The 13,189-nt window shown below is 52.0% G+C and overlaps 6 protein-coding genes across 6 annotated transcripts; 3 read left to right on the top strand and 3 right to left on the bottom strand.

Annotated features, from left to right (window-relative positions):
• Positions 1-4: 4 nt before the first annotated feature.
• On the bottom strand, positions 5-2,586 carry BD324DRAFT_616262 (transmembrane amino acid transporter protein-domain-containing protein). Its single transcript, XM_022014816.1, has 13 exons — positions 2,280-2,586; positions 2,048-2,223; positions 1,966-2,000; positions 1,850-1,927; positions 1,667-1,798; positions 1,598-1,621; positions 1,376-1,548; positions 1,183-1,325; positions 1,072-1,133; positions 831-1,012; positions 672-791; positions 555-631; positions 5-512 (listed from the first exon to the last, which is right to left on the bottom strand). The coding sequence occupies exons 1-13, from the start codon at positions 2,473-2,475 to the stop codon at positions 345-347; spliced, it is 1,566 nt and encodes a 521-aa protein (XP_021873888.1). The 5' UTR covers positions 2,476-2,586; the 3' UTR covers positions 5-344.
• Positions 2,587-2,621: 35 nt separating this feature from the next.
• BD324DRAFT_587298 (hypothetical protein) lies at positions 2,622-4,221 on the bottom strand. The gene is made up of 5 exons (XM_022013752.1): positions 3,569-4,221; positions 3,434-3,514; positions 3,202-3,377; positions 2,999-3,153; positions 2,622-2,943 (listed from the first exon to the last, which is right to left on the bottom strand). Exons 1-5 carry the CDS (start codon positions 3,996-3,998, stop codon positions 2,778-2,780), a joined length of 1,008 nt encoding a protein of 335 aa, XP_021873887.1. The 5' UTR covers positions 3,999-4,221; the 3' UTR covers positions 2,622-2,777.
• Positions 4,222-4,522: 301 nt separating this feature from the next.
• Positions 4,523-7,319, top strand: BD324DRAFT_576305 (docking domain of Afi1 for Arf3 in vesicle trafficking-domain-containing protein; the record flags this gene model as incomplete). The annotated part of the gene is made up of 8 exons (XM_022013182.1): positions 4,523-4,743; positions 4,804-5,146; positions 5,191-5,712; positions 5,759-6,346; positions 6,389-6,661; positions 6,715-6,870; positions 6,927-7,049; positions 7,098-7,319. 8 exons carry the CDS (start codon positions 4,523-4,525, stop codon positions 7,317-7,319), a joined length of 2,448 nt encoding a protein of 815 aa, XP_021873886.1.
• Positions 7,320-7,469: 150 nt separating this feature from the next.
• Positions 7,470-8,490, bottom strand: BD324DRAFT_616255 (ribosomal S13/S15 N-terminal domain-domain-containing protein). Its single transcript, XM_022014815.1, has 4 exons — positions 8,430-8,490; positions 8,036-8,262; positions 7,765-7,867; positions 7,470-7,644 (listed from the first exon to the last, which is right to left on the bottom strand). The coding sequence occupies exons 1-4, from the start codon at positions 8,435-8,437 to the stop codon at positions 7,527-7,529; spliced, it is 456 nt and encodes a 151-aa protein (XP_021873885.1). The 5' UTR covers positions 8,438-8,490; the 3' UTR covers positions 7,470-7,526.
• A 557-nt stretch (positions 8,491-9,047) lies between these two features.
• Positions 9,048-10,283, top strand: BD324DRAFT_616252 (putative 40s ribosomal protein s6-b). Its single transcript, XM_022014814.1, has 7 exons — positions 9,048-9,224; positions 9,305-9,410; positions 9,463-9,523; positions 9,577-9,623; positions 9,677-9,922; positions 9,972-10,144; positions 10,195-10,283. The coding sequence occupies exons 1-7, from the start codon at positions 9,154-9,156 to the stop codon at positions 10,202-10,204; spliced, it is 714 nt and encodes a 237-aa protein (XP_021873884.1). The 5' UTR covers positions 9,048-9,153; the 3' UTR covers positions 10,205-10,283.
• BD324DRAFT_616250 (hypothetical protein) lies at positions 10,284-11,483 on the top strand. The gene has a single exon (XM_022014813.1). It carries the CDS (start codon positions 10,534-10,536, stop codon positions 11,335-11,337), a length of 804 nt encoding a protein of 267 aa, XP_021873883.1. The 5' UTR covers positions 10,284-10,533; the 3' UTR covers positions 11,338-11,483.
• Positions 11,484-13,189: the final 1,706 nt, after the last annotated feature.

Raw genomic sequence — 13,189 nt, 5'->3', positions numbered from 1 at the left:
TGAAAGCTCTCATGTGAAATCTGCACAGTTGTATCGTAAGGTAACATGCGACGATCCCGCATGCTGCGACACATGTGTGAAGTGACTGTCTGGCAGCGACGCAAGGACCTGACATCTTGCATGCTTTCGATGATCTTGTCACCCTTGTTCTATGCTCCACTCTTCTTCGCTACGCTCATATTCTGCGGTTGCCGTCCCAAGCACCGTGAAGGTCGGGCATGCCCCCGTGGCATGCGGCACGGCTGCTCCAAGGGAGCAAACAGGGCCGTCTATAAGAAGCCACGTAGGGTCGCGCAATGCAATGACGCCGGTGCTTTACGCGGCGTAGCTGCCTTCATGATTCATCAGTCACATTGCTTCCCTCTGCGCTCGTCACTGAAAGCATGGCCAATCGTTATTGCAAGATTGAGTACCAGCACGACGACACCGAAGGACGCGGTCAAACAGGCCGGAAGCTTTTGACGCGAGAACCATTTTCCTCCGACAAGAGTGATATAGGCGGATGCTGGGAACTGAGACGAGGGTTAGCGGCACGAAACATATCTGAGGCTCACTATAAAAGCGAGTGCAGTAGCACTGAGGCCTCCTGCTATCTCCAAAACCACTCCGAGATCGCATGTGAGCAACGAGACTGGTGCATGGTCAGAGCACGCCGTGTGCAATCCTCTCACCGGTCATGGCGCTGAAAACGATCAATGAGGTGAAGACAACGTGTCGTGTGTACGAGAAAGGTCGTCCTCCGAAGAAATACTCTTCAATGACCTCGCGACAGACATAATTCTCCAGGGGAACTAGGGCTGTCTCAGTGGAGAAATGCACAATCCACTCACGAGTCGTGGACATGTTTGCGCCAAAGCAGAAGCGGGCGATGTTGATGACAAAATCGTCAGGACTGAAGTTGTTCAGGATATTTCCTTGGGTCTTGTCCGTGAAGACCAGATAGCCAACGACGGCCATGAGAAGGCAGCAGAAAACGCTAAAGCCAGTCGACACATGTACAACTTTGGTGAATCTGCAATGACTCGATAGTCAGTCATAGGTCTCGAAGGATGAAGATCGCGCCAGACCGACCTATCTAGTGTAGGGGTATCTATGCTTTGGTATATGAACATGGTGTTGTGATGACACACGAACTACCGCGAATTTGAGCGCGGATATTGGACAAGAATCAAGCCGTCTCACCGCGAATGAGATGACGCCGATAGCTTCGAAGACTCCAGGTCGGACGAGCGACAGCCCGCTCAGTGGTGCACCTCGAAGCTCGGGACTGATAGTAAGACCACGTATGATGACAGAGGCGACAATGACACCCATCGAGACAACAGCTGTGAACCTTTCAGCACCTAAACTTTGGTATAGGGACCTTCCAGCTCACCAAAGCTTGAGCTCTTGGATAACTTGACAATGTCTCGGTGGAGACTCAACGGAAATGACACTAGTATTGTGACAAGAAATATGACCATTCTGCGGTCTACCAAGAGTCGCAATATGGCATGTTGAGAGGATGAGGGGATGACCATGGCAATGACATGGGGAATAGTATCGCCTCTGCCGAGTCTCTCAACGAAGTTGCAGAGAGGACATCCATTCCACTCACATGATGACGTTGAAGGCGCACATGCTGAGTGTTAGGTGAGCGGTCAGCTGGCGCAAGCTTTGGGCTTACCCTCCAAAGGCAAAAGCGAACTGGAAGAAGGATACGGCATTTGACCCTGTCCGACCGAAACAATGGTGCATGACTTCGGTGTACGAGTTTCTTCCGCTCAGTTTGGCGTTGACAACAACCAAACGAATGGTCCTGAGCAGTTCCATAAGCTCAAGCATGAATGAGCAATCGTATAGCAAGCACCAGTCGGTCACTGCCCCTAGGGCAACGAGCAGAAATATGCCCATCACAAAGCCAGCTTGCGCAATTGCATACGGGAGCCTGTGAATGGCTTAGTGTTCGTTGATGGTTGCTCTCACCCCACGATACCGGCACCGATTATAGAGTTTGCCATCTGCTCAGGGTCAATAACTCGTGCGTCCGATGCTTGGATCTGCTCACATTGGCTATTCCATCCAGCAAAGTTCCTCTTCCAGCTGAACTTGGGCCCTCTGCCAGTGTCAACTCGTCGAGCTCATCCCTCGAGACGTCCCTCTGCCGTCCTGCGAGTAGCGGTGCGTCATGGCTGGTTGCAATCTCGTCCGGCTCAGCATCATCATCCTCGGGCCCTTTGAACACTAGACACAGGATCAAAAGTTAGTGGGTTCACGAGACAAGCGAAAGGTGAACTCACGAACAGAATCCTCCTGTGACAGCCTGATCTCCTCATTCGAATCAATTCTAAGCTTTCTGGCAGGAGGATCTGGGCTCCGATGATTTAGACGTGAGCTAGGTCTAGATGATGCTCGCGATGAAGACGGTCCTGCGGATGAAGTTGACGTCGTGCTCATACGAATCGCATTGCCGAGTCCGCTGTCGCTGGACGACATACTGACAGTACAAGATCTTGATTCAAAGCTCGTTGAGATACCGCAGAATCATCGTCTTTGTGTGAGACAGCCAGTTGAGAGGATCATGAAAGGGTTGTTATTGAAGAGAGCTGAAGAGAGCTGAAAGGAAAGTCGCGGAATAACCCATGTCGTCAATGCCGGAGAAGCGGACATGGCAAAGGTGCTGAATGAACACTACCTCACAGCAAGGCTCATGGGTTTGAGGGGGACGATGCATACATCGGCTTGACCGAAGCCTCATTAGATCATCACAAAGGTCGTGACTTGATAACACTGACAGATCACTTCCAGAACAACAAGCGTCCGAGCCAGCTGGCATTCTTCTTTCTCCTCGTTCTAGGCGATGCTGTCACGACGGGCTCATCCCCACCTATCTTCATCCTCTTCTTATAGTCTGCAGGATGTTCAAACTTGCCCTTGAGGCCCCACATGCCTTTCTTTGCACGTCTATGGCGAAGGGTCAGTCTCTCCCAACACCGTCCAGCCCAGAGATCAATCTCACCTCGCCTCCGCTTCCAACTGCTTCAGATAATCCACTGACCATGGACCATACTCCGCTCCTGCGGACTCGTAGACCACTCCCATGCCTTCTTTTAGCATCAACAGCGGGATGGGCTTGTCGGGGAGAATGAATCTCGACAGGTATGGTACACCGACCTTTCGCCAGGGGATCAGCCGAGCACTGTCTGGCTGGACACGACTCACAATGCGGAGATATTGGTCTTTGCGTATGAGCTGAACACGGACCCGCTTGCCCGTTACAAGCTGTTTCATCCAGTCCCATGACTCTTTGGCGTACGGTTGAGCAGGGTTGCCGAAGTGCGCGTTTTCTGGTGCGTCCACTGCCGCGATTCGTATGTGCAAGGTCTGGTCTTTGAGCTCTGAAGTTTGGTCAGCATGAGCCACTTCGGGGAGGAGGGTGGTCTGCCTGCCTTACCTTTCGAAGTCGACGGGACTGAGCGCAGCTTGAATGGCCACCGGTAAAACGGACCAGGTGTGTGGAAGACTCGAAAGTTGTCTGCAAGATTCGGCTTAGCTGGGGCCTCCCGCAAACGAAACGATATCCACTGACCACCATCCCCTACACTGGTCACCACTCCCTTGATCCACCTCTGCTTCTCAAGCATTGGACCTGTCACATCGTTGACGTTCCTCACCCGCTTCCAAAGTACGCGGTAACCGTACCATCCTCCACCAGCAATGCCTAGGGCGGCGACCGCGGAGAGCAAGCCGACCGCGGCTGGATTCTGTAGCAGCTCATCGATCTTGGAGGGTTTGCTGGGATCCTTTGATCCGGATGCGAAGGGCCAGCTAGATGAATTAGTTGGTGTTGATGAAGCTGAAGACGATTTCGGAGAACCAAATGAAGGCAGGAGATTTGTGATGGACTCGAGGGGCGAAGGCAGCAGATATCCGGGTGGAGGTGCTCGACTGGGTCCACCTATCCTGCTAGGGAGCGACGATGGCCCAGGCAGTCTATCAGCCTCGTGATTAGGCCTCATCTTCCGCGTCGAGGATTCGTCGAGATCTGAGTCGCGAGAGGAACAATGCTGCAGCTATTCGGGCCGGCTTTGCGCTGATCTGTAGCAATCAGGCTTACGAGCTTGAGTTTTGACTAAGCGCGCTCGCAGCCTCCGAAATGCAGTTCGAGAGAGCCTAGCATTTCAACAGCCGCTGGCTGTATGCAAAAGGTCAGTCTCGCTCCATACATGCATGACACCTGCGAATCCGGAGACAGAATACGATATACGATGTAGACAGGTCCGTATTCCAGGTACAGCGAGTTTCAGGACACGCGCGCATCCGAGTTGAAATGCCTTTTTGTTGACCATAACTACAATCACATACATTGCTGGACGGTTCGAGATCACGGCGAGCGGGACGAGAGACGTGCGAGGTACCCAGGTAGTATAGAAGGTCTCTTTCCAAGATCTAGTTCTCCCCTTATCGACAGTAATGCCTCGGACAACACGTCAATATGTCCTCGTCAACAACACATTCCCGAAGCCAATCGTCCCATTCTCCAATGCCGTCACATCCTCCAGAAACTCCAGGAGCCAGATCGGATTTCACAGTCACGTCCACAGAGAGGGATCCGGAGTCTGAGCTGGCGCATCTACCTGCCGAAGACCTGGGAGAGGATCAAGTGGAGGATGCAGTTCACTTTTGCCTACTGGCAGAATTTGACATTGATGCAGGTGCAACATTAGCGCATCAATATCCATATCCGACAGGTACAGATGAGCAGTGAGCGTGTTCGCGTCCCAATCGTCAAGAGGATGATGTTGATCTTGCCTGTCTGATCAGTCGACTTGCAGAGCTAATGTTACCGGATGGAGCCCATCTACGGCCTGAAGATTGGACAATCTTCTACCTTGGTCAAACGCCTTCTTCAGCCGTTGCTCCAATGTTGGCTCACGAGATATCCTCACCATCTGGAAGGCCTCTATCTGCCACTTCATCGAGCATACAAGCTTCCATCAGCGAATCTGGACCGTCTGACCTAAAACCGAAGCGAGGCGTTGCCGGGGGAGGTCTACTATACGTTCTTAATTGTGTCAGGATGAAGGAGGACAAGAGCGTGAGGAGAGGAGCGATGGTCAAAGCTTTGGCCATATGTACGCCGAATCCATATATTGGCATATACAAGGTCCGTCATTCTCTCTTCCCAGGTCGCTGATTATTATCCTTCAGCCCCTACTGCTGCTCGCCCTGGAGGAATACTTCATATCCCCGTCACCCGAGATACTCGCCAGGCTGTACGATGCTGCCAACGCTATACCCAGGTCTCATATGCCCAGACTATCCCGCAACGAACGCATTCTTTTGCGCAATACGGAGAGAAGAGATCTATTCGAGGACAAATTCGTGCCAGAACCCACATCTGGCACTCGGGAATTCTTCGAGAATGAATCCGAGGGGTCCACATCGTCTCATCGTGACCAATCACAGCAAGCCGCTGTTCGCTCGAGTCTGGGCTCAAAGAGGACAAGTCGCCCGGCTTTACCGATACGTCATGGCAGTGCGAGTACGAGCTCCCTGCGGCCGATATCGACGCCGACATCTGGGGACGGTATATTGATGCCAGACGTCGTTGACTCCAGGAGGAAGGGTGTTCCGAGAGATACACACTTCTTCGAGACCGAAGCCCGCTTCCAGAAGATCTCCGTGCCCATTCGGATACCCATGGCTGTGTTTGAGGAGGACGTGGGAGATGTACGTGGTTCTGGTGCTCTGGAACATGCGCTGACTCGTACATCAGTATTCCGTCATTGAGCTTGTGCAGGCGTTTTCTCATGCCCATGCATTCCCGCCGCCTTTTCACCCCTATCTCCACACAAATGGTCCGCAAACTCACCCTATCATCTTGATCCTCAATGCACTACTGGCGAACAAACGAGTCGTCTTCCTAGGCTACGGTCATCCGGCGAACCAAGTTGCACGAATGGTCCTGGCTGCCTGTGCCCTGGTATCGGGATCAGGACAAGTACTCCGAGGGGTCACTGCAAATGCTTTCCCCTATGCCAATCTGGCCTCCTTGGATGTTCTGGAAGAATTCAGCGGCTATGTTGCAGGCGTATGCAACCCCCGATTTGAAGACTTACCGGGGACCTGGGATGTCTTGTGCAACCTTGAGACTGGAAAGGTCACTGTCAGCAAAAATCTGCAGAATGGTGGCGCAGCAACCGCGAATCATCTGATGGGAAGCATGAAAAGCGCTCGATCAAGTGATACTAGTCTGACGGGGAGCATCGTCAAAGTTGAGGATGATCCTCAGGCGGGCACTCCGGCAGCTAAGATGAAAGAGCACAGTAGGCCGGATTGCGTCGACAATCAGTTCATGGAGGATGTGGGTGTGAAAACATAATGAAAGCTCTGCTGATCTTTTCAGATCCAATCCGCCATGGCTGCGCATTTTGGAGAAGCGCACATCCGACAGCGATTCATAGACTATATCTCCCGTTTCGTTCGCCTCGCGTCGTATCATGAGTTCATTCACACTGGTCAAACTCGAATAGGATACCGGAGTATCACCTACAGCGAAGGGCAATTGGGAAGCGGGACAGTGTTTGCAGATGAGGCGTCAAAATCGAGGGAGATGAGAAGCAACGTTCATCGTATAGAAGCTTGGAAGAAGACACGGAGCTACAAATTATGTGCGAAGGTGAGCTAAAAGCATGATCCTGGTCTCGCACAATCGCTGACGCCCTAATCCAGGATTGGGCCAGACATATGAAGACTCGCGCCATTGGATTTGATGTCCAGCACCAGATCGCGCGTCTTCGTCTGATCAAGAACATGACGGACGGAGAGGCGGAAGCCATCTTCTCATGCCTCGCTGCCGGAATCAGGTCGTACGAGCAGGTTGTCGAGGTAAGTCCAGTATTTAGCCCGATCCCTACTGTTCCAGTTTAACACTGGCTCTGAAGCTTCTTACCATCCTTCCGAGCCATTGGGGTGGCTTACTACCTATCGCCAACGGGCTATTCCACCGATGGCCCGGTGTCAGAGAGGCTGCTATTGAGGTACTACAGAACCTTCAGCAATACAATGTAAGTGCCTAAAATCCATCTCAAATCAGCCTGACCGAGTTTCCATAGATCGGAAGACAGGCCATTGGAGCGCTGAATTACTTCCACCGGAAAGCTTTCCTGCAGCTCCTCGAACGCCGCGAGATGACGTCGGCTCAACATCAGCTGGACAGAGCGAAGTATAAGCGAGACGCATCGCCGATATCGATCAATGTTCCTGTAGATCTGGCATCTCCGGATACAGTCCAAGGAGATAACCTCACGCCTCAAGAGGCTGCAGCCATGACTTGAGTTCCACACCGGGTAGAACACCACATCTTATATTCGAAGCATCGGCGAGGTCGGAGCGGAGCTGAAACACCAGATCTAGTCAAGTACATCTTGCACACATTTCATCTATCCCAGATGCGGTGGCGAAAATCACAACGAGATGCATGGCACAACCTTATGCAATGCAGCTCATCCCGCTCTCCTCTCTTCAAAGTCTGCTGTTCCACCTTAGGCGACCAATGTGGAAGCGGTGGCGGCTTCGTACTTGAAAGTAGGAGGAACCTGCTGGGTTTTGATATAGTATCGGGCGAGACGGTGAATACGGGACTCGATGAGAATCATTTGGCTAAAAGGGATGAATCAGCGAATGATCCAACTGCATCAATGCCTGTCATGGCGCTCGAAGCATTGCCCGTCGGCACAGCACCAGAACCACTTATGCGGAGACAACGAGGCCGACACCCACAATTTGGCAGCCTTGTCAGCTCGGTTTCGCTCCAGGTGCTTTCGGACAGAGACGGCCTTCTTGATGAGACAGTACAAGTCCTCAGGAAGGGATGGGGCAAGACCTGAGAGGCATGTATCAGCATTTACCGCAAGCAGTATTGGGTTTCAAGCTAATTCAGAGGGAGCAAGTGATTCCTTCGGGCACTCGCCCCCATCCTAAAACCCGATACGCGATATATGCGGTCCCGTCCCTCCGCCGAACTCATTCCATTTCCAAACGTCCGACTCACCGTTAGTCTTGAGGATTCTCAGGATCTTGTTTCCAGTGACGAATTTGACCTGAGGGATTCCATGGCTGTCTCTGAGGATGACACCGATTTGAGAAGGGGTCAAACCTCTTCGAGCGAATTTGAAGATTTGGTCACAGACCTCCTCGGGGGTGGCCTTGGACCAGGAGGGCTGAGATCGTCGGTAGGGGAGAGCAGAGGCGGAGATACCCTTTCCTTTTGAGTGCATTCTGGAGGTCGGGCTGTCAGCAAAGGCTGTAAAGGAGCGTCTTTCAAGGAGGAGAGGAACGCTTGAACGATCCGAGGCTGGAACATTCCTAGCAGGGAACGTTCTGGCGCAGTCGGGAGCCAGGGCCAAAGGCATTTCCATCCTAGACACTGAAAGACATCTACTCACCGTCCCATCTTGAAGAATGACCTGTGAGGTTGAGGATAAGTCTTGAAGGGCAAAAGAGACGTCGGGCTCGAAGGGACGAAAACCTCGAATTGTTCGTGAGGGAGAGGATTTCGGTGCCACCAATTTGTTTTTCATAGACGGGCAATTGAAACGCCGCGAAACGCCGACAGCTTGGACGTGTAGTAGTAAGTGCGGCGCCGAGCAGATATTGCGATGGCGAGCAAGAGAGCGATGAAGCAGCAGACTGAAAGGGGTGTTCGGGTCACTCGAGCCAGATGATCATGCATACGATATGGCCCGCGTTTCTCGACCAAGTATGATTTCAGTGATCCCTCCAGGTCGGTAACCACCTCGCTCAAATCTACGAGGGATCCTATATACTGACTGGCATCTGACTTCGATGGCTACCTTCGAGCTACTGATACATAGTGGTCGGACTGATAGCCCAATTGCATTGGTTTAAGGCTTGCTCGCCCTCGCCATGCATGCTTGCTGACGGTGCCACTTGGTTGGGCGTGTGCCACCTTGAGTTTGCCACATTCGGGATTTTCCTTCGAAACGCCGATTTCGCTCGTGGCTCTGACCAAAATCTCCTTGGGCACCAAATTCCTACAAGCTTGATCATTTTGAAGACTCGACAACTCACCTTTCGTCGTCCTTCTCAAGTTGACTGTTCAAGTATCGAGCAGCTTGAGAGAACAACGAGCATCTGTATTCTGTCAAAATGAAACTCAACGTCGCCAACCCCGCTACTGGGGCTCAGAAATTGTTCGACTTTGACGATGAGCGTAAAGTGTGAGTGATTTAAAGGCTGAGGGCTCGATGCCCTAGTTTTCAACACAGGTAGACGTACAGATCGCTGACTTGCTTCCCAGCCGATGCTTCATGGAGCAGAGAATGGGACAGGACATTGCTGTCGATTCGCTCGGAGATGAGTGGAAGGGATACGTCTTGAGGATCACTGGAGGAAACGACAAGCAGGTGTGTAGGAAGGAGAATTGGCAAGGAGTTTGGATTGACACCGTCTTTATAGGGATTCCCCATGAAGCAGGGTGTTCTCTTGCAGCACCGAACTAAGCTCCTGCTCAGCAAGGGTAAGCTTAAATGAAAACATGGGTGAATTCAGTTTAGCTTACGATTCACTCAGGCCACTCTTGCTACCGACCCCGACGAACTGGAGAGCGAAAGAGGAAGGTGGGTCGTTGACGACAGTGGATCGCGGATATGTCCGACTGACGATCAATCAGTCCGTCCGAGGATGCATCGTCGGAAACGACATTGGAGTTCTTGCTACCATCATTGTCAAGCAAGGAGAGCAGGAACTTCCCGGTTTGACCGACGTTACCCTTCCCAAGCGACTTGGACCTAAGCGAGCTACGCGAATCAGGAAGTTCTTCAACCTCGACAAAAAGGACGACGTCCGAGCTTTCGTCATCAAGCGAGAGGTCACCCGAGCCAGCGGAAAAACCTACACCAAATCCCCCAAGATTCAGGTGAGGTCTCTCAGACTCTGCATTTAAATTCATGCTCACTCTCGCTCAGCGTCTTGTCACCCCCATGCGTCTCCAACGCAAACGTCACCTCCAGTCCTTGAAGAAGCGACGAACCGAGGCTCAGAAGGAGTCTATCGCCGAGTACAAGGCCAAGGTTGCTCAGCGTGCCGAGGAGAAGAAGACCCACATCGCTTCCCTTCGTGCCCAGAAAAAGGCCAGGAGGTGAGAGTGTTCGACGTGCCGTAGGCTACTTGCTGACGTTTTTGCACAAGATCTGCATAGATTTTGTAGTCTTCCTCGGTCTGTATATGTAGTCTCGGACTACAATTGGGGCATGTATGACGTGCGACGATTGAACATGTGCAAAGTTCGCCAGTCTGATGTTACGTCGTTGAGACCTCTTTGAGGAACGATGATAGCGCAGAGTTGCACCGACTACAGCTCATTTCCTGCCCAGGGGCCGCAGAAGCGTCGTAACCCGCGCCAGAGTGGCACTATCAGAAGATATTGCGAGGCGGAAAACTTTCTCTTTTCCTTCTGTACTTCAACACCTCTTGCATTTCTCAGCACGACAACGGACTCCACAGTGTATTCATCCTCCTGTCATTGCCATGTCGAAGATTGCACACTATCTCGAATCGACCTGCTTCCAGGAGTGGGGCTACAAAGGCGATGACGCACCTCGTACGCGACCAGACATGCCCCTGTTGGATCTCAGGTCCATTGTCACAACCACCGTCATCCTTGCGACGATTCAACGTGGTCTGGCGGCCTTTGTGGCACGACAAGGCAAGTCCACTATCGCCAAGAGTCTCCTCAAGGTCCACGCCAGCATTTACTCCTGTATTTGCCTCTGTCTCGTGTTTACATCTCTTGTCCCCGAATCGAAATGGCCGACGTGGATTGCCGGCAACCTCCCGGATGCAGGATACATATACCATTATTCCAAGTTTTACGAATACACCGATGTCGTTCTCGTCACGCTCTTGGGTTACGAGATGGATTGGCACTGGGGCTTTCATCACCCTACTACCCCTTACCTGACTTACGCTCGATGCGTCATTTGCCCTGATGGCGGTTCGTGGAGGATCTTTGCAGCTATGAACTCGTTTCATCACTGGTTGATGTACGCCGCCTTTGCAGGATACACGTTTGGACGACCTTATATGGGCTATACGGGTCTTTCTCAACTCACAGTCGGTGTCATTATTGAGGTCTACCGGGGATACCTGAAATTCGCTCAAGGTGGAGGTCTACAAGAAATTTGGCCCCATGGTGTGGCGGGAACCCTTCTCTTCATCTACTGGGTCTTTTTCGTCAGGATGTGGGTCCAGCATGCCACAAAGAGCAGCTCGGAAGGCAAAGAGGCGAAGGGACAGGAGAAGGAACAGGTTGGAGAACAGAAGGAGGAATGACGCGCTTGCGTGATCACCATCTGTGTCCGTAGACCGAGAAGTAGCTCGTCTGCGGACATCAAAGGATCTGGATACAAAGGAATGATCGACTGAGAAGCTTGAAAGATCGGATGAATGGCAAAGTGTTATCTGTACAGATTGATGCAAACACTATTGAGACATCTACTTTCCAGATGCATGCAGCCCTACGTCACGGCCGGCCGCACAAGTCCAGACACGTCTGAGTATACCACTTCCTCCTGGGGTGTAATACTGCAAGTCTTCCGGCGAGCGATTGCCAACTTGGGTGAGAAACGCCTCCGTTCGGCCGTGCGACTATCCGAAATAGATTTTTGACTGCAGGATCTCAAGGGGGAAAAGCCCCAAGGTTCAAGCTGTGGCGTTCGTCTCTCTATCTTATTAGGACTTTCCTTTCTCCTCGCTATCGAAGTCGGTAGTCGTTATACACTGTCAAGCTATTAATTGATCAGCAGAGGGATGGAAAAATATGCAATCCGCAGTGCAGAATGCCAAAGAAAACGCAAAAAAGAAGCGCGCAATCCCGCTTAGAAGCGACGCTTCACATATGTCCTAGATGTTCCTCATCCGCCCCTGTCGACGGACATAAGCAACACAACTTGATGACGGAGAGATGAGGCAGTCGTGCAGCCTGACGATGCCCAAATCCGCACTCACCATCATTGGCGTCCATGTCTGTCGACCCGATACGACTAGAAAGGGCAAGACTTCGTGGTCGCCACCTTGCCTCTCTGATAGGATTCGTTGTCGTCGTCGTCGTTGTCGTCGTCGTCATCCTCCGCTCTGGATACCGCAGATAGATGAAGCCTTGGCAAAAGGGAAGGCGTGTCAGCTCGATGACCATAGTGTTGCCACTCGGAACTCCACAAGTATGGATGGTCCTGTTTCTTCCGATTCGCGAGTGTCTACTACTGATCGTCTCGTGTCCCGGTCGCAGACGATCGGGCCGAAGAGGGACATCCTTGAGATGATTGAATTACTCCACAGAGCTATAGCATGTGCAGGCCGCATTACTCAGGGCTCAGCTTTTTATGCATGTGATGATCAGAATGTCGAGATAGAGTGGCAGATGAGAGTGGTCGGGCAACGACACGGTCTGCTCCTTTCTGCCTTGTCGATTTGCTAGCATTACGGACATTCGACTCTGCTCAGCACCCATCAGCCAGGCAAGGCCAGCCAGCCAGCCAGCCAGGCCCAGCGGCAAGACTGTGCAGGTTGCACCTTGAAATTAGGTGACTACCCAATTTTATTTTTCTCCCCCAATCTCGAGTCCTAATCCCATTTTTTTTTTCTTTGGGTGAGTTTTGTATTTTTGATGGATTGGCGACACGGACGAACCATCTCTGTGTGACCATCATACATCACATACACGGCCTGTAGGGCAAAGTCATAGGACTGGTCGACAGCGCGGCACGGGGCGGTCCATCAACATCGAGTTCTTCATCGTTCTCCTGGACCTATTTGGTTCAAGCACTGCTCAGCAGTGTTCCGCTCTGAAATACCGGCTCAACGGCACAGCTCGGCGTTCAAAAGATACACTTCCTCCTTACTCTGGACTGGCGTGACTCACTCTATTTCAGAGTCATTAAACCCGGATCAGCGAGCACAATAGTCCGAAGGAACCTTCTTGTTTCTGGTGGGAACATAGATTCAGGTGAGTGCGGGTGTGTCGCTCTCCGAATACTTCCACCTCTCTTGCAAATCCATCTTCACCGGGCTTCGGGGACAAAGGGGCCACTTTCAGTCTGTCCCCTAGCTTTGCCCCTTCTTCTCGTCAAAGGAGGCGTGCGGATTGAGCGTTTGAGTCTTGTTCTGTCAAGACCCTCTTGTCGAT

Source organism: Kockovaella imperatae, assembly GCF_002102565.1.
Source record: "Kockovaella imperatae strain NRRL Y-17943 chromosome Unknown BD324scaffold_2, whole genome shotgun sequence".
Taxonomy (NCBI): Eukaryota; Fungi; Basidiomycota; class Tremellomycetes; order Tremellales; family Cuniculitremaceae; genus Kockovaella; species Kockovaella imperatae.
This window is presented reverse-complemented; position numbering and strand designations above follow the sequence as displayed.